This window comes from Podarcis raffonei, chromosome 7 (genome assembly GCF_027172205.1).
Source record: "Podarcis raffonei isolate rPodRaf1 chromosome 7, rPodRaf1.pri, whole genome shotgun sequence".
Classification (NCBI taxonomy): domain Eukaryota; kingdom Metazoa; phylum Chordata; class Lepidosauria; order Squamata; family Lacertidae; genus Podarcis; species Podarcis raffonei.
This window is the reverse complement of record NC_070608.1, coordinates 91,588,551-91,616,033: the sequence shown is the minus strand read 5'-3', so window position 1 is coordinate 91,616,033 and position 27,483 is coordinate 91,588,551. Positions and strand designations below refer to the sequence as shown.

The 27,483-nt window shown below is 43.5% G+C and overlaps 2 protein-coding genes across 7 annotated transcripts in view; one reads left to right on the top strand and one right to left on the bottom strand.

Annotated features, from left to right (window-relative positions):
- The window catches only part of ELF1 (E74 like ETS transcription factor 1), a 74,427-nt gene extending 60,270 nt beyond the window's left edge, over nt 1-14,157 (bottom strand). For both annotated transcript variants that reach the window (XM_053397554.1, XM_053397556.1), the window contains exons 1-2: nt 13,998-14,157; nt 13,553-13,607 (exon numbers count right to left, since the gene is read on the bottom strand). The gene's annotated coding sequence lies outside the window, so the exon portion shown is untranslated. The remainder of the gene's footprint in view (nt 1-13,552; nt 13,608-13,997) is intronic.
- A 102-nt stretch (nt 14,158-14,259) lies between these two features.
- The window catches only part of WBP4 (WW domain binding protein 4), a 28,783-nt gene continuing 15,559 nt past the window's right edge, over nt 14,260-27,483 (top strand). Inside the window, exons 1-9 of one of the 5 annotated variants that reach the window (XM_053397559.1) lie at nt 14,262-14,420; nt 17,911-17,983; nt 20,538-20,600; nt 20,689-20,812; nt 21,311-21,472; nt 21,959-22,014; nt 23,881-23,947; nt 25,071-25,189; nt 26,303-26,508. In XM_053397559.1, the coding sequence (XP_053253534.1) occupies nt 14,419-14,420; nt 17,911-17,983; nt 20,538-20,600; nt 20,689-20,812; nt 21,311-21,472; nt 21,959-22,014; nt 23,881-23,947; nt 25,071-25,189; nt 26,303-26,508 (872 nt within the window). In that variant the 5' untranslated portion in view covers nt 14,262-14,418. Of the gene's footprint in view, nt 14,421-17,910; nt 18,129-20,537; nt 20,601-20,688; nt 20,813-21,310; nt 21,473-21,958; nt 22,015-23,880; nt 23,948-25,025; nt 25,190-26,302; nt 26,509-27,483 lie in introns of those variants that run through there. The other 4 variants (XM_053397558.1, XM_053397561.1, XM_053397560.1 and 1 more) reach the window with 4 other exon arrangements.

Below are 27,483 nucleotides of genomic sequence, written 5' to 3'. Positions count from 1 at the left end.
TTTATGTTCCGGTGGTACAACTGTTACAGATGTATTGATTTCCAGCCTTCAAGGTCTGTACATAGTCAGACGTGTAAACGGCCTCTTGCCTAGCCATCTGTAGTAAGAACTGCATCCAGGGAATGAGAAGCTCAAGAGGAGTCTGAATGAGGCATAATTAGCCCCTATCCATCCCCCAGTGGAGCAGGGGAGACGGACCACACAGACAGAAAAACAGTCACCCATGCATACAGAACCTGGCAGGCAAAGATACATCCACATGTAATTAACATAAAGCAGGCCAGGCCACAGGCACAGCTAGGAACAGACATAACTCTACCACATCCAATTCCCCATCAGTCACATCCACAATACAGTGGTACCTCGGGTTACATATGCTTCAGGTTACATACTCTGATAACCCAAAAATAGTGCTTCAGGTTAAGAACTTTGCTTCAGGATGAGAACAGAAATTGTGCTCCGGCGGCGCGGCAGCAGCAGGAGGCCCCATTAGATAAATGGTGCTTCAGGTTAAGAACAGTTTCAGGTTAAGTACGGACCTCCAGAACGAATTAAGTACTTAACCCGAGGTACCACTGTACCATCTAGTGCAATCTGGCAGAAACATAGAGGATACAGAAACTGAATTTTCCAGGCTCCCCCACCTTTCCCAGGCCCGTAGTGACATGGGAATGCTCAGGATGTGGAACATCTCAACAGTCAACTGCCTCACAGTATCAGCAGAATATATAACCTACATGTATCAAGCTCAACTCAGATGACAGTTCACATGCCACAGGGCTATGCCTCACATGCCCTACCTACATGGACTCTGATGTCACAAGGGATGGCTCAGGTGAAGGGCCACCATAGTAAAGGGGCATCCTGCCCTCACAGCTGGTGGGGAAAGCAGAACTTTGCTAACATTTTGGGAAGCAAGTCTGAGAACAGAGATGCTTTTGAGACAACAAGACCTGGCAGGTCAGTTGGGGAAAAGGGAGACATGTGTAGGTAACTGCTGAACAACCCAAGTGCCCCACCTCGTATAGATAATCAAAGGCAGTGGAAACACCCCTGAGCAAATAGCTGCCCTTCCAGTCTTTCCAACACACGTGGACTACCAGGCCCCATCTCAGGTTGCAGATGTCAAGGTTCAGCAGCTCACCCCACACATATGCAATTATTTCCAGAAGCCTCAACACAGAGACCTGTGCAGCAGGTCCCAATCACCATTCTCGCTGTATCTCATTTATCCGTTCGCCAGGTCAGATACACAATATGCATTTGTACCACCAGGGGCCAGCTGTACAAAGACAATGGGGATGCAACTCCTTCCTGGTACCGCTGATGGCCTGCACAAATAGAACCTGAGTACAGTGGGCATGGCTTGCAGCACCTCATACAGAGTCAGGCTATTGGTCCCATTTAAGGCAGGAATATCTCCTACCTCCACCAGGAGATGCCAGGGGTTGGACCTGGGACCTTCTGCATGCAAAGCAGATGCTCTGCCACTGAGCTACGACTCATAGTCTTCCAGAATGCTTGTTTTCCTTTTCCCAAGCGAGTCTCTCCCAGCCATCAAAGAATAGGAATGCAGTGGAATTTGCACAGGGAAATCACCAGCATATCCACTCCCTGGGAAATATTCTCACTTTGGCTTCCACAGCAAGTCCTCTTGGCATGTGATCAACACAGTTATATATATGCGCAGGCAGGTGACTAAGGGTGTGCATATTTATATAAATGGATGCAAATTCTGGATTCTGGATTAGTTGTACTTACGGGTCACCTTCAAAGGTAGCCCCACATAGAGCACATTGCAGTAGTCCAAGCGGTAGATAACTAGAGCATGCACCACTCTGGTGAGTCTGCGGGCAGATAGGGTCTCAGCCTGCGTACCAGATGGAGCTGGGAGACAGCTGCTCTGGACAAAGAATTGCCTTGAGCCTCCATGGACAGCTGTGAGTCCAAAATGACTCCCAGGCTGCGCACCTGGTCCTTCAGGGGCACAGTTACCCCATTCAGGACCAGGGAGTCCTCCACATCTGCCCGCCCCGTCCCCCAAAAACAGTACTTCTGTCTTGTCAGGATTACGCCTGAATCTGTTAGCCACCATCCATCCTCCAACTGCCTCCAGACACTCACACAGGACCTTCACCGCCTTCACTGGTTCTGATTTAAAAGAGAGGTTGAGCTGGGTGTCATCTGCATATTGATGAACTCCCAGCCCAAACCCTCTGATGATCTCTCCTAGTGGCTTCATATAGATGTTAAAAAGCATGGGGAGGACGTAACCCTGAGGCACCTCACAAGTGAGAGGCCAGGGGTCTGAACACTCATCCCCCAACACAACTTTCTGGACAAGGCCCAGGAAGAAGGAGAGGAACTACTGTATAACACTGCCTCCAGCTCCCAGCCCCTCTAGACAGTCCAGAAGGATGTCATGGTTGATAGTATCAAAGGCCACAGAGAGATCCAGCAGAACTAGGAAACAGCTTTCACCTTTGTCCCTAGGCCGCCAGAGATCATCCACCAGTGTGACCAAGGCTACCATATTTTTTGCTCTATAAGACACACTTTTTCCCTCCTAAAAAGTAAGGGGAAATATGTGTGCATCTTATGGAGCGAATGCAGGCTGTGCAGCTATCCCAGAAGCCAGAACAGCAAGAGGGATCGCTGCGCAGCGAAAGCAAGAGGGATCGCTGCTTTCGCTGCACAGCAATCCCTCTTGCTGTTCTGACTTAACTTCACTGGAGAGGCACTGCCCAGTGCCTCTCCAGGAAAGCAGGAGGAGAAATAGAAGGGGCTCCATTCCTCCTCCCACTTCACTGGAGAGGCGCTGCGCAGAGATTTAGAGCTGCGCAGCGCCCCTTCTGCAAAGCGGGAGTGGCAATAGCAATGGCGAAGAGGACCTTCTTCACCGCCAGTATTGCATCTGCATCGACATTGAGCTCTAACCCGTGTCCGGTCTGATTCGGTGAGTTTTCCACCACTGGCGCTCTAGCCATCTCAATGATTGTTTTTGTTGTTGTTTTTATAATAATATTTATTAAAATTTCAGAGGAAATACAAAAATATAAAAAGAAAAAAAGAAGACAAAAAGATACAAAATACAGAAAAATAAAAATAAAAATAGTTATAAACAAATCAGTCATTCCATATCCTATCTTTCATCTGCCTATTTCCCTGACTTCCTCACACCTCCCTTTTATTGTATCCTGATTCAGTCATTGTTTCAGCAAATCCTTTCTATATTTTAGCTTATAACCAATTAATTAACTCTATACATCCTATCCATCTTTCACCATATTCTGATGTTCAATTTACCTTACTTTATTTAACCTTATCTTACCATAAAATACCTTAACCTTATCTTACCATAAAATACCGTAAAATACCTTAAAACTTAAAAACTTAATACTTATTTATCCTTATATCATTTCTGCTAAAGCCAGACAATTTCATTCCAACATTCTCCCTAATATTCATTAATTTTACACTAATTCCCAAAATAAAAAATTTTCTTTATAGACTCTTCCAGTTTTCATCCAACGTCCCTTCTTCCTGGTCTCGGGCTGTGTCAGTCCTTATTATCCAATTCCATCTAGTCCATCAACCTGGTAGTCTGATATCCGAGGCTCTTAAGTCTCTTCCATGCCCCTTCTGCAGATCTTTTTCTTCTTGTTTATACTTGCACTTTTCCATGTCTTTTGTTGGTCTCTTTCTTAGTTTCTTTCCTTTCTCCTTAGGGAGTAGGTCTCCGGGGAATTTCCATCCATACTCATGTCCATCTCCCCACGTCAAACCAGCCCATTCCCCACAGTCCCACTCCCCACAGTCATCAATATAATCCAAAAGATCTTTAACAGCATATTTCAAAATCTCTCCAAAGTTGAGATCCTCCTCAGCTCCAGACTCCCTCAGGCCTAATTCAAGTTCATTCTTCCAAAACAGCTGCTTATACTCCTGCAGGGCCTCGGGTCTCACCATTTGTGTTGCTTGAGGTAGCACCGTAGCTTCCGCCATTATTATCTGCCCTTGCATTTGCCCAGTCGAACCAGTTTCCTGGATTGGTCCCTTGTCTTGCAAAAGGCAAGCACCAGGACTTCTTCCAAACACATTTTTATTCAAGGTCACAGTCTGGTCCCACGATGTTAATCTCGCAGCTGTGAAATCCCCAAGTAAACTGCAGCAACAATTTGACAAGCTCCCTCTAGAGGATACAATTTCTATTTGTGTCCATCTTTTTAAATCATGTCCAACAAAAGAAAGTTACTTTCAGTTTTCAAATATTTTGTTTCTTTAGAATGCAACAGGCAGCATTGGAATCAATTTGTTTCTCTTTTTTCTTGCTATCTGTCAAAATGTTCCATTCACAGTCAATGAACGTCTCTGATAATTTCTGTTTCTGGCACCCCATTCCCAGGTTTGAGACAGTGGTAACTTATTTTCCTTTACTCCCTCTCCAGCAGGCTTTAACAGTTTAATTTCCCCCCTTTTCTCCTGCTTCCAAGGGGGTTTTAATGGTTATAAATGAAGGAAATTTCGACCTTTATAAAACGACTTTCCAGGCTATTAGCTTACAAGATTTTTGCTTCAGTTTATTTACAGAAAGCGGAAGGCGGACTTCCTGTTTTGAACCTTCCCGCTTCGGTGCCAAATTAAGATATTTCTTGATCCAATTTTCCGTTTCTACTCACTTGTTTAGAGTCCAATTGTTTAGAGTCCAATTGTCGACAGGAAAAAGTCAGCGCTCTCCGGCAATGGCAATGCGGCTTCCCTCCGTGAAAATAGCAGTCAGTTCGCAGCACCGCGCCGATCACCCTACTTCACTCCGGAACCCCAAAATGGGGTCCCCCGCGAGTAGGGGAGGCGCTCCTGGTGCTCTGCCGAACCCCACGTTCCCAGGCTTCTTCCACCTGGGATTTCTAGCGGGTCCCCACCTTCGCCGTGGCGGGTAGACCCAGTTTCCACGGAGCCAGTTCCTCCGGTCGGAGGAACTCCGCCATTTCGCCGATGGCGCTAACCCAGAAGTCATCTCAATGATTGTTTCATCACCCTCAGTTCCGGGGAAAACCACGGGGCTGTCCGGGCTCCATGCAACTGGAGAGGGCGCTTCGGAGCCAGACACTCGATAGCCCTTGATAGCCCAAAAAGGGAACAGAAACAATGCTTCAGTCAAAGGGTTCTGGCTAAAGGTTGGAAGGTTTGGGGGGAGTTGCATTATTTTTCCTGTAAATTATGGCGTTAAAATAGAAACATTGTAACACCAGCAGATGCTGAGTTACTTATAGGCTGGATCTAGACACATCAAAGAAGTGTTTCAGTTTAAAGCATTATGTACAGAGGCCATATGTTCCCAAATGTCAGGAGCTGTTCCTCTGTTTCCAAAGGTCTCACTGCCCGCTGTTCAAAACAAAATGCTAAGACTAGATTTATTCTGTAAGGCCAAGCTTAATAAGATGGGGGGGGGGGGGCGGGACAGACACTCTGCATAGCCTAAGAAATTATTCTGATCCAGAAACAGTAATGCTGTTTGCACATGCAGTTCTCCTACAGCAAGAGTCCAAAAGCTGGTTTGGAGGATGTCTACAGCTAGCAACTGGATTCTGCCCAGATTTCCCCATCACATGCATTCTTCCTACTCAAGCATGCTGCTGTCCATTTATCTACTCAGAGCACAAGCACAAAAGCAGCAAATCTTACAACTATTTATATTTGACTAAAAGAAATCTATCATACAGTGAAGGGTTTAGGAATAAAGTAATCAAATACTTCTACCGCTCAGTTAATAAGCAGTAAATGTTAGATGATAATGCACGTTAAGTGATGGTTTTACCAAGCAGTAGATAAAAAGGAACTCAATGGAAGGGGAGCACTTCTATTCAACTTATTTGAAGCAAAGAGGAGAAAGAGGGAATATAAATTTTAAAAGGAATCATTAGATATTATGATTGTCACAGAGCCACAAACAGGCTGCCACTAGTGATCATCTGGAATCCACACAATAATAATAATAATTTATTATTTATACCCCGCCCATCTGACTGGGTTTCCCCAGCCACTCTGGGCGGCTTCCAACAAAATATTAAAAATACAACAAAACATCAAACAAGAAGGATGTGCTGCAACAACAGTCCTGGGTATCCTTCCAGAGAGGGACATCATTGGGCACAAGGCACACGAACAGTTTATATTTGACAGTCTTCCCACACAGCTGCCGTAACAGGATGGAAATCTGAGCAGGAGGTCCAAGGTTACTAGCTTCTAGTGCACCAATACTGCTTTTGATGGCTACAATTACTGTCTACTGAGGGCAGAAGCATGGGCCATGAGCAATATGGCAATAAGAAAGCAGAACATGTGCATATAGCTTGTCAAAAAGCAAGCATTAAGAGCTTCCCAAATGGGGCTGCCTTCAGGTGTCTACAAAAATTTCTCTCTAGCACAGATGTTATTTTCTGTGTGTTGTCTGTAGGGATTTTGGAGCAAAGTAAACAAAAGCCCCAGATATGAAGTTGTAATGAATGACTGGAAAGATCTCTTGTACATAAGCAGACTCAGGGAGGAGCTATGGCACAACAGAAACAAAAATCTACATACAGTGGTAACTCCGGTTACAAACTTAATCTGTTCTAGAGGTCCGTTTGTAACCCGAAACCGCTCATAAAATGAGGCGCGCTTTCACTAATGGCACCTCTCACTGCTGCCGTGCTTCTGGCACGAGACTTCCGCTCGCATCCTGGGGCAAAGTTTGCAACAAGGGGACCTACTTCCAGGTTAGCGGAGTGCGTAACCCGCAGCGTTTGCAAGGGGGATGGTACGTAACACGAGGTTCCACTGTACAGCAAACAGAACTGGGGGGCCTGAATGACCCCAGCCCATCCAGATATATGGCTGGGCAGCCCTATTAAATGAACAGCAGATGAAAACAAACCCTTTGCCCTGACAAATGCAATCAGAGTTAGTCTACTGTAGAGCAGAAAATAAACTTCAGAGAGCGATACCGTTGAACAGTCTTGCTTTACGGATCAGTGTTGAATATTTCTGTAGAACTGGGGAAGGATCAGGGGTGCTGCTTTTGCCATCTTTACTGTCCCACATACATTTTTAAAGGGTTTTATCTTAAAGCTCAGATAGTGTCTCCAGTACATTGTTTATACAAAGTCTTCCAGTTTCTTTGTCCTATAGCACAGACAAAACCAGGTTTAAAAGAATATTTCCCTAGTCTTACGTAAGAGAAAGAAGTTGGGGCAGATGAATCTACAAACAAAAGTTGAATATTGACTCAGGCTCAACTTTGGCCACAGTGGCAGACCACACCTGAAGATGTGCTTAGACTTGTTTACACTACCTTATCATTTACATGCTCATGATATTCAGAGATGAGACAGGGTGAAGTTCAGAGCTCAAGTTGTCTGAAGCAGCTTTCAGACTTAGGGACAATTAATGTAACCGAAGCCTTGACAGATTTTTTTTGAAATGAAAAGCAGAGAATTGACAAGGTTGTGTAGGAACACAACAAGTGCCCCATGCCTCAACATATTATACCCAACTCCATGTGTTAACTGGTCTTAAACCTTGAGAGTGCAAACCAGCATATGTTGATTGACAGTATTTTAATAATCTAAGGATTTTTTTGAGGGCACTACTAATGTAGTTGTCTATCAAAGCTCATGCCACAGTAACTTACTGATCCTTCAAGGGGATACAACAATTTCTTTTTTTAAAATTTAATATATATTCATGTAACATTCTCCATATACAGTTTTGATTACAGGTCATAATTTTATCTGCTAATATTGTTTTTAAAAATTCAAAATTCCAAGTTTGAATAGTTTACCTCTCTATCTCTAGCAAAGCAAAATCTTTCTCTCTCAACTTAACTATAAAAAAAAATGTAAAAAGAACATCCAAACTAACTTTTTATTGAATTTGATCCTCACAACAGAAGCATGTGTTGCATTCAGGTGCTGTCAAAGACTTATAACAGACATACACCTCAAGTTCGTTAATTTCAAAAATCTTCAACTTGGGGCCCATTTTCAAATGCAAAATAAGGGATCTATTGTTCTTTAAATTGAATTAAGCAATTTTATAAGCATCTATGCTTCTACTGCATGTTCACTGCCAGCAGCAATGTACTCTGCTACAAGAAAATTTTCACTTCCTGCAGATGGTCTCAGCATCTGGTAGCCTTATTTATTTGATATACCAACTACACATTAGATGCAACCTAAGTGCATAACTTTTTCATCCTTATAGTATACTAAACTCCATAATCCAGCCTATGGCTGACAAACCAGTAGACCTACAGCTTGCCTGGGTTCTTCAAGATGTGGATCCTTATATTACCCTACAGGTTGCTAAATTCCTAACAGCCGTCCTCTCGTACAAGAGACGGAATGGAATGTTAGCTGATTATTGATAGTTATAAGAATTTTCTATAATGACATCAGATATTGATTTTAGTGTAGTGCCGAAATTTTTTAATCTTAATCTTAAATTTTTTAAATGAACGGCTAATATCTGTCCTTGTGAGTTGTGAACTGTGTTATACTACTTGTGGTTTGTATGAGTCCGCTGTTTTATTTGATTTGTTTTGTTGTGTTGTGTTTCATGATGGGCGTAAAGCCGAATAAATATTTTGGTTTGGTTTCATCCTTACTGCCCCTTCAATTGGCTGTTTCTATTGGAAACAAACATCAACAAAGATCAACATCAAAGTTATACCAGATCCTAACTCTGTTCAGCAGTAGGGCTGTTGCTGCTGCTCTGCCTAAGACTGGCAGAGGGGAAACAAGCCTTTCAAATAGTATTTTGCACCACGTTGCCGTGTCACATGACTGTGCCTAAGTCGCCCCTCCCCCAGTCCCATCCCTGGAAACACCCCCCTTTTTGGGACTACATCAGGCTCATCTCAGCCAGCTGGGCAAGGATGAGCAAATTAAGCCCATCTGAGCCAGCGCTGAGGACTTTAATCCAGCTGAGCGGAAGATCTGCTGCATCCTAGGCTGCCTACCCCAGTGGAGCTTGCAATAGGACTGCCCCCCAACTCTACTAAGAGTACAGCGGTACCTTGGTTCTCGAATTTAATCCGTTCTGGGAATCCATTCGACTCCTGTAACAGTTCAAAAACCAAGGCACGGCCTTCTTAACATATTTAGCAAAACCTCCAGAACCGAAATAAAAAGTAGTGGGGAAAGTGGGCACCCTTGGCTGGTTCCTTTTTCAATTCTAATTTCTTCTGAGACCACATTATTAACTATAATTTTTGCTTTTTGTTCAAAATAGATCACATTAATACCATTTAGGAATTCTTGTCCAACCTCCATACTTTCTAAATTCTTTTTTATAAAATTCCAGGAAACATTGACAAAGGCCTTCTCAGCATCAATAAACATTAAGATCGCTTTACAGTTTTTTTTAGCTTCCAACCTTTCTAGCACATCGATTATATTCCTAATATTATCTTTCATGTGTCTTCCAGGCAGGAATCCTGCCTGGTCCTTATGAATATAATCTGTTGGTATCTTCTTCAGCCTATTAGTTAAAATGTTAGTAAAATTTTTGTAATCCACATTAAGTAATGAGAGCGGTCTGTAATTATTTACGTTGGATCTATCTTGATCTGGTTTTGGTATCATAGTTATAAAAGCTTCCTTCCAGGTTTCAGGTGCTTTGTCCCCTCTTAATATTTTATTGCACACCTTAACCAACGGCTGAATAAGCCAATCTTTCAAAGTCTTGTAATATTTTGCAGACAAACCATCTGGTCCTGGGGCTTTACCAAGCTGCATCTGATTTATGGCCTTCTCAACCTCTTTTCTTGTGATCAATCCATTTAGTAGGATCTATGATTCTATGATTCTATGATCTTTTTATTTTGGGGAATTTTTTGAAGGAGGAAGAGGTCAAAGGTATAACAGTAGGATCCAAACAATATAAGTTAAAAGCCTTTGCCGACGATTTGGTGTTAACTTTACAAGACCCAGACTCCAGTGCAGTGAAAGCACTGGAGCTGATTCAGGAGTTCGGGCAAGCAGCAGGATTTAACTTAAATAAGAGCAAAACCAAAGTGTTGGGGAAAAACTTAGATAATGAGGAGAGAAAAGTCCTTCCGGAAAAGACTGGCCTTGTCTTTGTGGAAAAAGTGAAATATTTGGGTGTGAATTTATCAGTGAAAAATTTGAATTTATATAAGGATAATTATGAAAAATTATGGAATGAAATTAAGAGAGATCTTGAGGTATGGTCAAATTTAAAACTGTCAATGATGGGCCGTTCTTATTCCAAGCTATCCCAATTATTGATAATGTAAAATGTTTTAAAGAATAGCAGAAAGCATTGTCTAAATTTATCTGGCAAGGGAAAAAAACCCAGAATTAAATATAAAATATTAACAGACTCAAAAGAAAGAGGGGGATTTTCCTTGCCAGACCTGAAGATATACTTTGAAGCTGCAGATTTCTGCTGGATTAAGGAATGGATTCAACTAGAAAATGTTGATGTGCTAGATTTGGAGGGATTTGACAATGTATTTGGTTGGCATGCATACTTATGGTATGACAAGATATCAGCCCATAAAGGTTTTAAAACTCATGTAATCAGAAAATCTTTATATAATGTTTGGATAAGATATAAAGATCTCTTAGAAAGGAAAACATCCAGGTGGCTCTCACCAATGGAAACAAAGGCCCAGAAAAAGTTAAATATGGAGAGTAAATGGTTGAAATATGCTGATCTATTGTGGGAAGACAATGAAGGACTTAAATTAAGACCATTTGATCAAATTAAAGATAAATTAGATTGGCTACAATATTATCAGATCAATGAACTGTATAAGCTTGATAAGAAAAATGGTTTTGCAATGGAAAAATCCAAATTAGAAACGGAGTTGTTAGATACCAATGCTAAAAACCTATCCAAAATGTACAATTTATTGTTGGAATGGCATACAAAGGATGAACAAATTAAATCTGTGATGATAGATTGGGCAAGAGATGTTGGACACAATATAAAGTTGGAAGATTGGGAAAGGCTGTGGAAGAAAGGGGTTAAGTTCACTGCATGCACTGTATTAAAAGAAAATATTATGAAAATGACGTACAGTGGCACCTCTGGTTCCGTACTTAATTCATTCCGGAGGTCCATTCTTAACCTGAAACTGTTCTTAACCTGAAGCACCACTTTAGCTAATGGGGCCTCCCGCTGCTGTCACGCAATTTCTGTTCTCATCCTGAAGCAAAGTTCTTAACCCGAGGTACTATTTCTGGGTTAGCGGAGTCTGTAACCTGAAGTGTATGTAACCTGAAACGTATGTAACCCGAGGTACCACTGTATAGATGGTACCCCTGTAAAATTAGCAAAGATTTACCACACAAATGATACTTTATGTTGGAAATATAAAGAAAAAGAAGGTACCTTTTATCATATGTGGTGGATGTGTCCCAAGGACTTCTGGGAAAAGATTTATAATGAGTTGAAAAAAATGTTGAAAAATACATTTATTAAGAAACCAGAAGCCTTTCTACTTGGACTAATAGGATTCGAATTGCCCAAAAAGGATGTTAGATTGTTTTTGTATGCCACCACAGCGGCAAGACTATTACTAGCCAAAAATTGGAAATCTCAAGAAATACCAACAATAGAAGAATGGAAGATGAAGATGTTGGACTTTTTGGAGCTGGCTGACCTGACTGGAAGAATCTACAATCAGAAAGGAGACTCAAGAAGATTGGGAGAAATTTAAAGAATATCTAGCTAAATATTGTAATATAAGATAATTGGAAATCACTTGGAAGTTGGCTGAGGATTATAATAATAATGGGTCGTAAAATACTAAGGACTAGAATCAATAAAAGAGAAGCTAGTAATTAAATTAGGTATTGAAAGTAATAATTGTTTCTATGTTTTTCTTTTTGTATTGTGTATTTTTCTGTTTTTTTATTATGTATTGTTATTATATTTTGTTATAAAACTAGAAAAGCAATAAAACTTTTTGAAAAAAAGACAAAACCAAGGCACGGCTTCCGATTGGCTGCAGGAGCTTCCTGCACTCAACTGGAAGCCGCAGACGCCAAGTCGGACGTACGGCTTCTGAAAAACATTCGCAAACCGGAACATTCACTTCTAGGTTTGAGGCATTCAGGAGCTGATTTGTTTGGGAGCCAACCAAGGTACCACTTTACTCATAAAAACCTAATCCCCCATTGTTGTATCTTCTTAAAAATATATATTGGCCTCAGCAAATAAAATGTATCACATGCCATGCCTTCACATGCCAGAGCCAGTGTGGTGTAGTGGTTAAGTGCGGTAGTCACGTAATCTGGGGAACCGGGTTCGCGTCTCCGCTCCTCCACATGCAGCTGCTGGGTGACCTTGGGCCAGTCACACTTCTTTGAAGTCTCTCAGCCCCACTCACCTCACAGAGTGTTTGTTGTGGGGGAGGAAGGGAAAGGAGATTGTTAGCCGCTTTGAGACTCCTGAAGGGGAGTGAAAGGCGGGATATCAAATCCAAACTCTTCTTCTTCTTCTTCTTCTCTAATTTTAGGTGAAATTATAAAATAGTACAGCTTTATCAGTATTTGTGTCTTTCTGCTACTACCGTATTTGCTGTTTCTTCATATTATTGACGGTTCTGAAACTAAAGAGGAATCGCAATAACAGCTGAACCTATCAGAAACCACATAAAGCAATACTATAGCACCAAGGTTTGGTAACTTCCATTCATGGAAAGGAGAACTTGCTAGAGTTCACAACACTGGCAAGTAAATAAGCAGGTAATTACTAATAAAGAGGTATGCAGGAGTAACAAATAATTTTAATTAATGGTACACATTTCTTTACAAACTGTCCATCATCCATTTTAGTACTTCACTAACTCATAAGTGAACTAATCATTATGAATTGTCAGAACATTAATACAAGCCACACTTGCTCGTAATATCAAAAGTAACTGCAAATTGCATTAGAATATAAATATGTGAGATATAATACACCTTTATATCCACTGGGTGGCAGTCCTTCAATCACCAAATCAATATTTATACCCTAAGGACCAACCTTTTCATGTTAATAGTATTGCCCACAAATCCTCACTTCCTAGCTGAAGGTTACCTTATGGGGCTGCAGTTGTGCCATGGTTTAGTATTGCAATAACAAGTCTTTGTGGCCACTGGGTTCCTAGGATCGCCACCGTTTTCTCCAGTGTGACCATGAAAAGAAGATACTAACTGCAGCTTAGTGTTCTGCCCAAACTCAGACAAACTGCAGTTAGTCTTTACTGAGGTTTCCTAAAACTTAAAATTATGCAAAGCACTCATGAGGCCTCCCAGAACCACTCTTCCCAGCACCTTTCGCAAAGTACAGCCCAGGATTCAAGCGCTGCTACAGCAGTGCTTTAAAGTGGCGGGTGTGACCTGAAACTCTGGCGTGCTGTGTGGGCTTCTGCAGGGCCCACGGAGCCGGAGGTTCCTCTTCCCCCGTGGAAGTGGGGGGGGGGGGAGAGACTTCCTTAAGCAGCTAACCTAATGCAGAGGCCGAGAGAAACTCGCGCTGCTCCGAGACTTACCTCTCCCGAGTGGCTCGCTCAGCCATCGCTCTCGCCTCCCAGCTCACTTCCAGCGCTGAAGAAAGAAAACAAGCGGCAAGAACGTAAGAGCGGAGGAAAGGGGCAGCACCTCTCCCCGTCTTGCTGAAAACCAGACACCCCCCCCCCCGTTTAGATGGTGCCTGTTGCCCCCCGTTGGCCCAAAGCCTCCGCGGGAGAGCGAGCGAGCGAGCCGGGCCCGTCGGGGCGGGGACCCTGAGCATCCCCGGAATCGCCCCGAAGGGCCGCCCGGACCCCTCCGCGGGGGAGAGGAAGGGAAGCCCCTCCGAGCCGCAGCTGCGCGGGGCCTTTTCTTCCGACCCGAAGGGGCGGCCCGGGTGGGGCTCCAGGGGGTCTCCCCCCCGGCGGGGAGCGCGAGAGGGGGCAGGGCAGGAGGGGGAGCTCGCACTCGAGGAAGCCAACTGACCGGCCCGCCACGGCGTCTCCTTCTAGCGGACGGCGCCCCGTCGGGTTTCCGCGCCACCCGAAAGCGCCTCTTTCCCCGCCCGCTCTGAAGTGGCGGAGCCCGCCCGCGCGGGACTCGAACCCGCGGCCGCTCAGAGCCCGCGCGGGGGGGGGTCTCGTGGGGGGGCGTCGCGCGCAACTCGCCCCGGCTCTGGCGCGCCCCTCCCCCCGCCCGCCCGCCCGCCCGCCCGACGGGAGGCTCCTCCTCCCCCTCCCTCCGCCTCTCCGAGGAAGCGAGCGGGCGAACGCGCGGTGCGGATTGAGCCTGTGCGGCTGCCGTCCGTCGCGTCGACTCTGGGGGAGAGAGAAAGGCGCTGCTGCTCGGCTCCCTCCGCTCCTCAGGAAACAGACCCGGCGGCGGCGGCGGCGCCTCGGCGAGAGAGATGTAAGCGCTCCCGGGAAGGGAGGAAAGCGGGAGGGGGCGCCGCCGAAGGTGGGTGGGCCTGGCTCCTTCCCTCCCGCCGCCCCGCCTCAGGCCGCCCCGCGAGGGAGCCTTTCACACGTGAAAGGGACGCGGCGTCTCTCAGCCCCGCTCCCGGTTGCTCCTCAGAAGCCCGTCTCGCGGGGGGGGGGCATCACGCGCGGGCCTACACGCGTCCCGGGAGCCCCCAGTATCGCACGCCCGTGTTTCATTATCAGGCCAAAGGGGCGGGGAAACGGGTCAGAAAACTCCCATACAGGGATAAGGACGAGAAGGATATTAATTATAATTAATAGGTCGCCTTTATTCAAACCAATCAGAAATCACAAAGTGATGCACAAGTTTTTGGCCTCATTTAAGAAGGAGAGGAGAAAAAAAAATGTTCATAGTTTGTAAGACCAGAGATGAAATGGAGGAGAGATGGGTCATTCCGCATCAAATCAACGCAAAAAACAAGGGTTTCGCCACCCTCTCAGATTTTGATGAAACTTGCTGTACACCCTTCCCTTATGGTTGAAAGAAACCCCCTTAAATGTTTTTCCTCTATCTCAAACAGTTTTAATTTTATAGCACTTCAAAGTTTCGTGAAATCTATGTTTCTGTCCCTCAAGATTCTGGCCTTGTGTGCATTTTATTTTTTCCCCTCCATAACCAATGATCAGATGTCTTTGAAATTTTACATAGAGATCAATAACATGATGCGGATTTCAGGAAAAAATACACCAGCACTCAAAAGATTTAATAAATGCCTAAATGTAGATTTTTTGGTAGAAAAACTAGGTTTAGAAAAGCTGAATTTTCAGCATTAGGGCACAATGCAATCAATAGGTTTTGATGGTAAAAATTATTGCAAATACATGCTCTTTCTCAACAAAGACTAAAATTTATGGATCTCTTATGTCTTATGACAAAATTTTACGTTTTTGGGACATCGTGGGGGGGATGGGGAATGACTACTGGGTACAACTTTCCTACAATCTATAGCTGTAAAATAAAAAAATAATGAAAGAAAGTTGTTCATCTTAAAATCTAAAATAATATTAAAACTATGAAAATTGGCTATATCGTGAAATCACCCTAAAAAATATATCTGTCAGAAACTTTAAATCACGGGTGTCAAACACAAGGCCCGCGGGCCGAATCCGGCCCGCCAGACCTCGTCATGTGGCCCGTGTAGCCACCAGCGGCTGCCAGCCTTCACCTTTTATTCTCCCCCCTTTTTTTTTTTTGACACAAGAAAGCCGCCTCTTCAGCACATGCGCAGCAGCCTACAAGCCAGAGAACGTCTGCCCTCTAGCGGCGCCAGCCGTTCTACACAGGAAACCTCCACTTTACATGCATTCAGGAAACCTCCACTTTTTTTTTTATATTGAGCGCATATTGAGTCCTATAGATACAACTGGCCCTTTGAGGGTGACCAAACTGCTGATGCGGCCCCCGATGAATTTGCGTTTGACACCCCTGCTTTAAATGCTGACAAAAGAAAGTCTCTCAAAAGTCCAAAGTTAAACTGTTACTAAATCTGCATAGCTGTGAATGCCACTCTACTTCCCATTCACAAAAAATCCCCTTGCAGAGCCTGTCCGCAGAAATCAGAAGCTGACTTCCTTTTTTGCTTCTGTTTCACCAAATCAGTCAATTTACACCTAATTCCTTTTTAAAAAACTTTATTTGGCTTTTACCTCTAATTGGAAGATCCGCTGCTTGTGGTGGCGGTGTGTGGCTTCGGCAGTAAAGTGCGGTGGAGCCATGAGCGAACTCAAGCCTCTTTCCCCCGCGCAAAAATGGCAGCCTGGAGGCTCAGGAGGGTGAGTTCCCACACTCTGCTGGACCCGTAGGACACCCACTCCTCCATGGGATGGGGGTTGGGGGCCCCTAGCCCTGGCGCTCACCCCCAAAGCTCTATCTGCCAGAACTGTGCCGTCCCTTAAGCGGACGACACGGAGCACACTGCCATTACCTCCACAGCGAACCAGAAGTCCTATCCTGCCCAATTCTTAAGTTTCCTGTGTGAACTTGGGCCCATCACTGTTTTTCAGTCTCATAGTTATTGTGGGAATAAATTGCATCTTTTTATATGTTATTCACATGTATAAAAGTACTACAGTAATACACATACCGTATTTTTCACTCCATAAGACACACTAAAAAGGAAGGGGAAATGTCTGTGCATCTTATGGAGCAAATGTGTGGTCCCTGGAGCCAAATTGCCGGAGTGTGGCACGCTCCTGAGCTGCTCTTTGGGAGTGAGCTTTTCTGTCCCTAAAGCCCAGGAAAGGTTTGGGAGCAGCGGGCAGGCTGTGCACCGTTGCCCCACGCTCCTGGGTTGCTCTTTGGGGGGCGCAGCAAATTGCCGTCTCTCAGTGCCTCCTAATTGAACTGCAAATGTTTGATTGCCTTACTGGATTCTGAGCTCCATTTGAAATTTAAAAATACTAAGTTTGGGGATTTCTTCAAGTAGCAGTTTTGCAGAAATAGTCATCAATACATGCAAAGCATCTCCACAAACCAGTAATAGTGAGCTCAGCTAAACTAAGCAGGCATCTGGCTCAGTAACAGTTTAAAATGCACAACTATAACCGGACATCCTGTGTGTTTGTGTGTGGACCATGTTCCTAGCAGCTAATCTTTATTGCTGAAAAGAGGCACTGATATTCCACTCCAAAACTATAATTCATTAAAAAAATTCTTACAAGCACAGTCCACCTATACCAAACCAAAAACTTTGTGTTCTCTTGGTATTGAATGGAAGCTATTTATCTGCCCTCTTTTCCTCCTCTGTTCTTTGCTCAATCACTCCACTTCCCACTCTTTGAATCTTCCTTTCAAAACAACTATGCCTGTTTTGAGAAAACTTCACAGATTTAGGAACAGGAGCGCAGTCATTTGATGTCTTTGCTGTTTCTCCATACTCCAAGCCCTTCTCATTTGCACAGCCCTGGTTTCTCTCCCTGACTATTACCATTCTTGATTAATAACAGTAAAATGCTCAAATTTTAGTTTATGTGACCGCTGCCAATACTGGCTTCCCAGTGATAATGAAAACAGCTACATTGTAATGGAATGTCTATCCTTTTTCCATTAACTTCGTTATGTACCGTGGCTCGCTTTAAAGCAGCAAAGCGGACAGGAGCCGCCCGCTTTGCTGTTTTAAATAGTTTAGTGCAACGTTTGAGTCAGAATTTTTTTTTCTTGTTTTCCTGCTGTAAAAACTAGGTGCGTCTTATGGCGCAAAAATACGGCACTTAGTATGTTCTAAGAGCCTTCACTGTTCTTCACTGAGATTCTCTGAAGCACTCCTGTGTTTCAGAAAACAAAGAAATGGTTGGTATCCCACATTAGGAAAAGTAGATTTTTGGCATTGGAACAAATAACTCAGTGAGAAGGTTGGGATTCAGTTTGAGTTGCTTACTCTTGCAAAATGGCTTTTAATTTCCACATTTTTCTTTTCTAGGGCCGATTACTGGAAATCTCAGCCCAAGAAATTCTGTGATTATTGCAAGTGCTGGATAGCGGACAACAAGCCTGTATGATGATCTACCTTCTGTACTCTTAAGTGAAACTGAAGTACAAAAAATGAATTATATATTAATTTTCAGCAGGTCAATCTAGACTTGGAAGTTTGTATTATGAGGAGTGGTCACCTGAGTGCTGAGTCTGAGCGAACCCCAGGTATATCTGAGATCCAGATATACTGCTTCCTTAGAGGTTGTGCAACAGCTACTGATACTGTCCTGATCTTTATTGGGACCAGCTGTCATGAGTGCTCCAATAGCTGCAACACTATTCTATTCAGGCATTGTTCCTGAATGAGAACAACCCACATGCGTAGGAGGCATGGGATCACCCCCACCCCTGTTCTGTTCACTCAGTCCCTGACCTTCCGAGGTTAAATGTGGAAGGTATGAAGGGGGCTAGAAGCCTCTACATGATGGGGAAACCTGCTTTATCAGGGGGCTGGATCATGCAGAGCCTTCCACTCACATTTAAGTGAGCACAGGTAAAAACTCCTCAGACGTCCCCTGCTCATTACAGAAAGGTTGGCGACTGATTGGGTCAGCTGGGTATGCAGGGGACAATTTTGTCCCCATGCTTCCTACCTGTGTGCCCGAGCAGGGTTAATATTGATGGTAGTTGCATGTCATGTGAGCTGTGAAGTCTCAAGATCTCAGGTTGGTGGAGGGCACTCCTTGCAATATTTCTGTTTGTTACTACAATATTGATGAATTCTCTTTGATCATTCTTCTTATAAGTCCCTACACCCTTATTTTAACAAAGCAAATTCCTAGCTTTCGCGGCTTTAAAGATAAACTTGAAAAAATGTGGACAATGGCTGGTGAAATCTTACAAGCAAGAATATAACTCTGCAAAATTTTGAACAATCTGCTTACCTACTTCCATGGCTGACACAATCAGAATAAATTATGCAAATAAACCAATGCATACAAACTTAATTTTCATGGTATGTTTTGACTGACTTTGTGCAAAATCTGGATTACTTTGGCAGTTCTTTGCGGCACAAAGTATAAACTTAAGGCAATAACAAAATCTTGTAAGCAAAAAATGTCAGCTGCGTTCCTGTATGGCCTTCTGCCCCACCCCTTCAAAACATCATTGTAATCCTCTCTAAAGTTGTTCTTAAGCACCTTCTTGCATTTCTGTCTCAACAAAGGAAGTCCAGCCTCTTTCTCTCCCTTAGCGTGACTTTCTCCAAACCTATTCCTACTTCACAATCTGTAACCCTGTTACCTAAATTAGAAGCTTCAGTTTCTTCTTCTGCTACCCCTGCTTTTCCTGTGGCTAAACCCCACTTCCCATTCCAAAGCTTACAAAGAACTGTGTGAACAAAGAAAAACATTTTAACTTGGTAAGATGTTCAGGTGCATCATTCTGGCAAGTGGTGAGAACTTTACCACACTTCAGCTGGTTGGAAATAAAATAAGTAGCAAAGCAATCCTAGGAGGAGAAGGAAGGAGAGGGTGCAGAGATTTTTTATTCATTCCCTTTGCTGTGCTCCAGAATTGGGCCCCTTGGAAGATGTGTGCCTACAGTGCCAGAAACACCCTGTTCTGAGACTTTCTGCTGACTGCTGGCAGTGAGAGCCCCCCCCCATGAAGCCCTTTTCTATTGGTAAAGGCTGGCAGAGAGAAGCCTGCACACCATTCCAATAGTGCCCCTTGCAGGTCATCAACATTGGGGAAGTCAGTAGTGTTGTGCGCTAAATTGCCAATTGGTAAAATATGTACTGACCAATGTGACTATATTGTATTTCACAAGCACTACTGTCTTGTGTGCTCCATCTGTGGGGGTGGCAACAGTGCTTCAGGCTGGTATTCTTCACTGCTGCTGTTACTAAGTATTATATGCCTGATATATATTTAAAATAAATTAACGTTTCAGGAATCCTTGTGATTGAAAGAAAAGGAAACTTGTTTTCATCCTTCCTATTGTGTGTTTCTTTTATATTTATCTTTGTAGCCTGAACTTCTGAGCATTTCACTGAGGCGAGCCTGTATTAGTACGCAGTATTATTTTGAGATTTTAATTGACTGTAGTGATCTTATTTATTTAAGATATTTTAGCCAGCTTCTGTTAACAAATAATTTAAACAAGAAAATGATAAAAAGAGCAGATTGAAACAGAAGCAGAATAAAAAACGACATAATAGCATAAAACTTCCTGAGCACTGCCACAAAATCCAGCTAAAATGCCTGAGAGGGAAAAGAAAAGGTGTCTGGAACTTAAAAGCAAAGGTACCAAGCAAGGCTTCCTGGCGGGTGCATTCTGTGAGTGGCATGCCGCCACTGCAGCGGCCTTCCCCCCAGTTCCTATCCGTCCTTTTAGGGCAAGCAGGCAACACATAGAGCTGTGCCTTTGATGAACTCTTGGAACAGGTTCATATAGAGCACAGTGGTCACTAAGGTACCCCAGCCCCGTGTCATTAAACTTCTTGTTGGAACTCTAGGTTACTGGTAGGTTTGCTTCCTTTTGTTTTAATATGTCACCTGTGTTCAGTCTCATTTGTGCTCCTGCCAGTTCACATTTCTGTGTATTTTAATTCTGTCTCATTTCCTTTTAAAGAGTATTGACTTTCATGAACGAGGAAAAAACCATAAGGAAAATGTGGCTAAAAAGATTAGTGAGGTAATACAATATATTAAACCTTGTTTAAACTAATCACATTATATTAAATTCCATTATTTAATGGAACTCATTATTTTTTCAATTGCAGATTAAAAAGAAAAGTTTGGAAAAGGCAAAAGAAGAAGAAAAAATGTCAAAGGAATTTGCAGCCATGGAGGAAGCTGCAATGAAGGCTTATCAGGAGGATTTGAAAAGAATTGGTGCTACGACAGGTAGGGCCTGACGCTGCCAAAGAGATGAACAAGCTCCTGCTTAATATGTTCTGTCACTCACTTTTCCCATAGCTGTAGTTGTTTCCTCTTTCCCTCCTTAAAAAAACAGCAGATATAAATCCCAGCAATTCACTTCTACATCATGTCCAGGTGAGCTTCTCTTGTTATAATCCAAATCAGAGAAGGTTACGCTCGGCCAGCTTCTGTTCAGTGAATTGTCCGATAGAGGAGTCAGCAAGATGGATTCCCACTCCCTGTCACTCAAGCCCCTCTCCTTCACTGAACCTTTTGGCTCAGCAGGGAAGGGGAGCTGGCTTAACAAGTTGTGAGTGATCTATATCCACTCTCTTTAATCCAGGGGGATGATAGCGGGTGTAGTTCTCCCAAACCCCCAAAATATATCCTTGGTCTTCGCTCATGAAGGGAGCATCCACAGCAACCCAGAAGTCCCCGGAAGTTTTGATGTTTGTTTTTTAAAACTGGAACTTGATGTTTCAGAATCTTTAGGTCAGAGCTCAGCACCAAAAAAGCGTGAGGAAAAGAAAGAAAAGAGAAAGAGAGAGAGAGAGACCACAGAAACATCATCAGATGCAACAAAGGAATGGGTGCGAGGATTTTCTCCAGAAGGCTATATGTATTACTACAACACTATATCAGGAGGTAAACCTGTAACAAGGAATGTGGATTTAACCATCCACATATCTTGCAATGGCTCATTTCCAATTACCTCACCACCCGCTTGTACCTATGACATCAGAACAAAATAACCTGCTCTCACCACGCATGGAAGTTCCTTGGCTAAAAAAAACACATTTGCCACAGACTTCTTCCTTTCTGAAGCTTTTCTCCAGTCTGCCGTCTTCAGTCCTTCAGGAGCTATCAGTGTGACCACGTGGAGCCACCCTCCTGAGATTGGCATCACTGCCGCTTACCGGGATGGGGATGAGGCCCAGCAAGGTGGAGGCTGCGTGGACACATTGGCAGAGCCAGCTCAGTGCTCCCCACGGTGCTCCCATCACTGTAGCCATTACCCAGCTATCATTACTTCCATACAGATTTACTTTATGTGTCACCATCATTTTTTCAATGTACAGACAACTGAAACCTAATATCTCTTCTTTTATTATTATCATCCCCACCCTTAAGAATCGCAGTGGGAGAAACCTGAAGAATTTCAGGACAACCTTCAAGAACTCCAAAAGGTAAATGAAAGTTGTAAAAGCAAATCCTGCTTTTGTTTTATTGTTATGCAGGTTCTCTGAGCTTGAACTGGTCATTAGAATTACCAGTAGCTAAGTCCCACACCAAAGGGGAAACACCAGCTGAAGCCATGTGTCCCTTATTGGATCTACTCCTTTGGCAAATGCTGCACACCATAAACTAAGTCTTGGCATGACTCACATTTTCAGAACGCTTCCTGCTAAAGTTAAGTTTTAAGTATGCAAAGTTAGATTTTATTTTTATTTTTTACTTTTGTTGTTTAGTCATGTCCGACTCTTCGTGACCCCATGGACCAGAGCACGCCAGGCACTCCTGTCTTCCACTGCCTCCCGCAGTTTGGTCAAACTCATGCTGGTAGCTTCGAGAACACTGTCCAACCATCTCATCCTCTGTCGTCCTCTTCTCCTTGTGCCTTCCATCTTTCCCACATCAGGGTCTTTTCCAGGGGGTCTTCTCTTCTCATGAGGTGGCCAAAGTATTGGAGCCTCAGCTTCAGGATCTGTCCTTCCAGTGAGCACTCAGGGATGATTTCCTTAAGAATGGATAGGTTTGATCTTCTTGCAGTCCATGGGACTCTCAAGAATCTCCTCCAGTACCATAATTCAAAAACATCTATTTTTCGGCGATCAGCCTTCTTTATGGCCCTGTTCTCATTTTTTACTAGAGGTCAAAATACAATTTGTAGAGGAAAGATGTGGCAATATCTTAAAATTAACCAAGCAAGCGAGGTTATACTTACACAAGAAACTATATGGGCTTGGGGTCCTGGCACAAGTTAGTTGCATTTTAAATCAACAGGAAAGATTGATATTATACATACAAAATATGTACACACGTTTTGGGTAGCATCTAGCATTATACGAGTGGACGAGAAGAGTCCCTTTTCTCTTATTCCCTTGTAGTCCGCATTACATGTCATCCTGTGCCTTTAATCAAGTTCCAGCTATTAAGTGCAAATCAATAGAACTATTCACATGAATTAATTCATTTTATTTCATAGTAGTCTATAACCAGCAATTTGTCATAGCATCAAGTTTAATTTTCCATCTCTCCTGTGCTTATGGGTAGTCTACTTCCCCACTCCTGTAATGTCTCAGATTTTTAATTGCTATTTAATTGGAGAATTGACTGCGTTCAAGTGTAGAGCAAAAATTAGTTTAGCTACAATTATCATGTTGCATGGGTATTTAGGAACAAGTTTGTAATGTGGCTTAAGGTGTGTGAGGACAGGATCCAGGAGCAAGTCTTTGACATGTTTCTCTGGTATCTTTTCCCAGGACTCATAGCGCCCGCCATATATAATTGGTGGCGAGGAAAATTAGATTTTCTAAGTGATACTTCTTATACCTACCTTTGTTCAATTTCTTTTTTTAATGCAGTTTCCAAGGTGTTATACAACATCATTCATTTTGCTTAGTTCTCTGGTGACCCTTATTATTTATACAGTACAATCAAGAATTATAAAGAAAAAGAACAGATCCCTGTCCTAAGAATATTGCTTTCTAAAAGCTGACAGTTTGGGGAGACGAGGGTGTGGGGAAATGGGATTTCCAAGGTAACAAAGGACTTGTTTCACTTGTTAATGGAAACAATAAAGTTTATTAAGTCAAAGGCTTCAAAGAAAAGGTGTAAAGATGTATTTCAGGTAACTTGGCTATCTAAGAGCCATTCTGTCTCTGTCCAAATTCTGTTAGAGTGTATGGAATGTCCCCCAGATGATTTTAATGAGTTAGATATAATTGCAATATTTTCATAAGTGGAGTCTGACCTTCCTTGCCTATATCCATATGGTACATCAGTGAGACTTGGATTAATCTTTTACTAGGTGGTTTATTTTTCTCTGTTAGACAGCCCAGTGGATGGAAGGAACAAGTGAAGATGGTCGCACCTATTACTACAACACAGAAACAGGAGGTAAGGAAGATAAAGAAGAGATGAAACATAGGAAGGTGCCTTATCCAGAGTTAGACCATTGGTCCACCTAGCTCAGTGTTGCCTACACACACCAGCAGCAGCTTTCCCAGATTTTTGATATAGGTCTTTCCCAAAATTCCTTGGAAATGCTGGGATTGAACTTGAGTTTCTGCCCATGCAGAGTTTTGCCAGTGTGAGACAGCCCTACACTTCTGTGAAGTCAGTAGCACAAATGGAGAACTAAATCCCAGGGGGTGGGGGTGGGGTGGAGTTGTTACCCTGATAAGGCCTTCATGTCCTTTCTGTAGGAACTTGTGGGCCATAGAGAAGCTGCAGCACTGTTCATAAGGTGAAATGGACTGAGTCTGCCCTCTTAATGTCATGACTATTTGAGCCAATCATGTCTGAAGTACAGTGGATGATAACTAGGTACAGTGGTACCTTGAGTTACAAACACCTCAGGTTACAAACGCTTCAGGTTAAAAACTCCACTAACCTGGAAGAGTTACCTCGAGTTGAGAACTTTGCCCCAGGATGAGAACGGAAATTGTGTGCCGGCGGCGCAGCGGCAGCAAGATGCCCCATTAGCAAAAGCATGCCTCTAGTTAAGAACAGTTTCAGGCTAAGAACGGACCTCCGGAACAAATTAAGTTCATAACTAGAGGTACCACTGTAGTTCTTCTCAGTACTGGCACACCAATTGTGGAAAGCTCTCCCCAGGGAGGTTTGCCAGGTTGCCTACTTTGTTGTCATTTTGGCACTAGGCTGGGAGTAGCTGCCAGAATTCAAAACCAGTAATTTTCAGATTTATATCTAGCTTCCCGATGACACCAAATTGCATCATCTACCTCAGACCCATATTTGTTTCTGTATGTTGAGTGTACAACTGATGCTTTTGCATTAACATTGTGAAACGCAAATAACAGTTGTTTGTTTGAGTGGGGTTAAGAATGGGAATTTAACATTGTGTGATGTTTTGATTTGTTAGCCACCTTGAGTTTATTTTGAAAATAGGCTGGATATAGATTCTTTTAATACAAACTATTGTTTAAAATACATTGCTGTCTGTGTTTTCCAGTATCAGCCTGGGAGAAACCTGATAATTTTGTGTCTCCTTCAAAAGAGAGTCAAAAAGAAAACCATCCTGAAGACAGCCAAGAAATGGAGTCAAAGAAAGCTGAATCAGATGCAAGGAAAGCAGGCAGTAAAAGCGAACTGCAAAAGCCAAAAAGAAATCTCCGGGTAAGTCATTTTCCTAAGTCATTTTCAGAATAAACCCACATCTTTTATCAAGTCATATTAATTATTGAAGTTTGAATAAAAAGTTCATTGCCATCCAGCAGAAATGCTTGCCACTGAGGAGACCAGGCCACAGAGCCGGGGTGGGGGGTGGGGAGGGTAATGAACAGTCTCTCTGCCCATGGCAGCAGTTTCTGGCATGCCAGTTGCCATACGTCACTATATGGACAAGGGAGATAAAAGCCCTTTGGATGAGCCAGTTATGGGGACAGAGCGCTTCTTTCAGGTGGTTTTGGGATGTGGATTGTGGTTAGAGAGGAAGCCAAAGGCAATCTTCCCCAAGGGTGAGAGACTGGTTGAAAAGAAGGGATAGGACCCCCTGTCTCTGGGTCACAGCCTTATGACAATGGGGGATGCTTAGAGGGTTTTGAGTGGGAGTAGGGCTGGAGGAAGCGGGGTATTTGGGAAATAAGGAGGAGATACCAGGGATGGAGGACCCATAAAGACATCTTGCTCACTATGTTGCACTTGGATTGCTGATTTATTTATTATAGAACTTGTTTAGGCTGCTTTTGTATAAATTGTGTTGAGGTTGATGTTGTATACGTTGGTCTCACTATCAAAACACCATGCATTGTCAGGAAATAGGTGAGTGTTTGTGTAACGAGTCAGTGTTTTCTGTTGAGTCATATGAGGAAATTTCGAATGCATTCCTGACCACCAAATTTTGACACCAAAGTGATGGGAAAAACCAGGAAAATCCTCTGAAACCTTGCAAAAGGAAAACAGGGAAGGAAAACATGCTCTCTTGTTTGTCAGATATCCCCGCCCCCACCCACATGGTTTCTGGCAAAATGGCTGTCACAGACCAGCAAAACACAAAAAGTAAGCCTTGTTGAAGGCTGCTTGTTTAGTTACAGCACTACATGCAGGTCCGGCTGTTTAGATATATGAATCTGTGGTGTGTAACGCACAGTTTGGGTATTAATTCCTCATGTTTGGATAAGTGAATTTTTGTATAACCAGTGTTTGGTGTGTGTGGACTCTCTCTTGGTTAAAGGAAGTTGTTGGTGGTGTATTGCTCAGTAGTTTGCTGTTGGCTTTCTTTGCTTTCAGAGGAAAACAGAAAGTGATGACGACGTAGAGGAAAAGCCTCACAGACGCAAAAAGATCAGCCCTTATGGGGAATGGCAAAAAGTGAAGCAGGAAAGCAGTGATATAGAGGATGTACCAGCCGTTCGGCAGGAAACCTCTCAGGCAGCATCTCGAAGAGTCAAACCTTACGGGGAATGGGAAGAAATCACGGAAGATAAAGATCCCTAGTAAGTCCCAGATGCAGCGTGGAGACCATTGATTGTATACCATTTCTTGGGAGAGCGTTAAATTCCTCTGAATTCCTGTTATTGCGATCTGAACTTCAAACCGGATTCTGACAATGTTTTGATAACGTGTAACAGAGACTTGGTTGGATGAAGCAGATGGGCCTGTTCTTGTCGCTGCTTGCCTACCAGGTTTCTCTTAACACACAACAACCCAGGATATATGGGTGGGGTGCAGTCATTAGCGTGCACCAGGCATCCTATTGGGAAGACCCAGTTTTCTGAGTGCATGTTCTGGAAGTTGGGCAATAGGGGCAGTACAGGATTCCTTTTGGTGTACCGACCTCCCCGCTGCACCAAGGATTCCCTGCCTGAGCTGCTTCAGGTCATGGCGGATGTTCTCCTGGAGACACCTACTTTGATTGTCCTAGGAGATTTTAACGTCCATGCCAAAACAACCTTACAAGAAAGCATGGCCTCCATGGGGCTGTCCCTGAATAAGTTTGGCCCAACCCATAGTCGCGGACATGCCTTAGACCTGGTATTCACCTCTATAGATGTGTGTGATCTGACACTAAATAAAAGCGAAACAAAAGAAATGCCATGGTTGGATCACTTCCTGGTACACCTGGCCTCCGTGACCCTTCCCCTCTGCAGGGAGGTGGGACCAATTTGGATGTTCCACCCCCACCACTTAATGGATCCAAATGGTTTCCAGAGAGTTGTAGGGGATGTTTTATCCCCTGTTTAAGGCCTTTCAGCTGATTTCCTGGTGGCCCGCTGGAATGCGGAATTAACCAGGGCTATTGACTGTCTGGCTCCGAAGCACCCTCTCCAATTGCATGGGGCCCGGACTGCCCATGGTTTTCCCCAGAGCTGAGGGCGATGAAACAATAGTTGAGACGGCTAGAGCATCAGTGGTGGAAAACTCACTCTGAATCTGACTGGACATGGGTTAGAGCAGGGGTCGGCAAACTC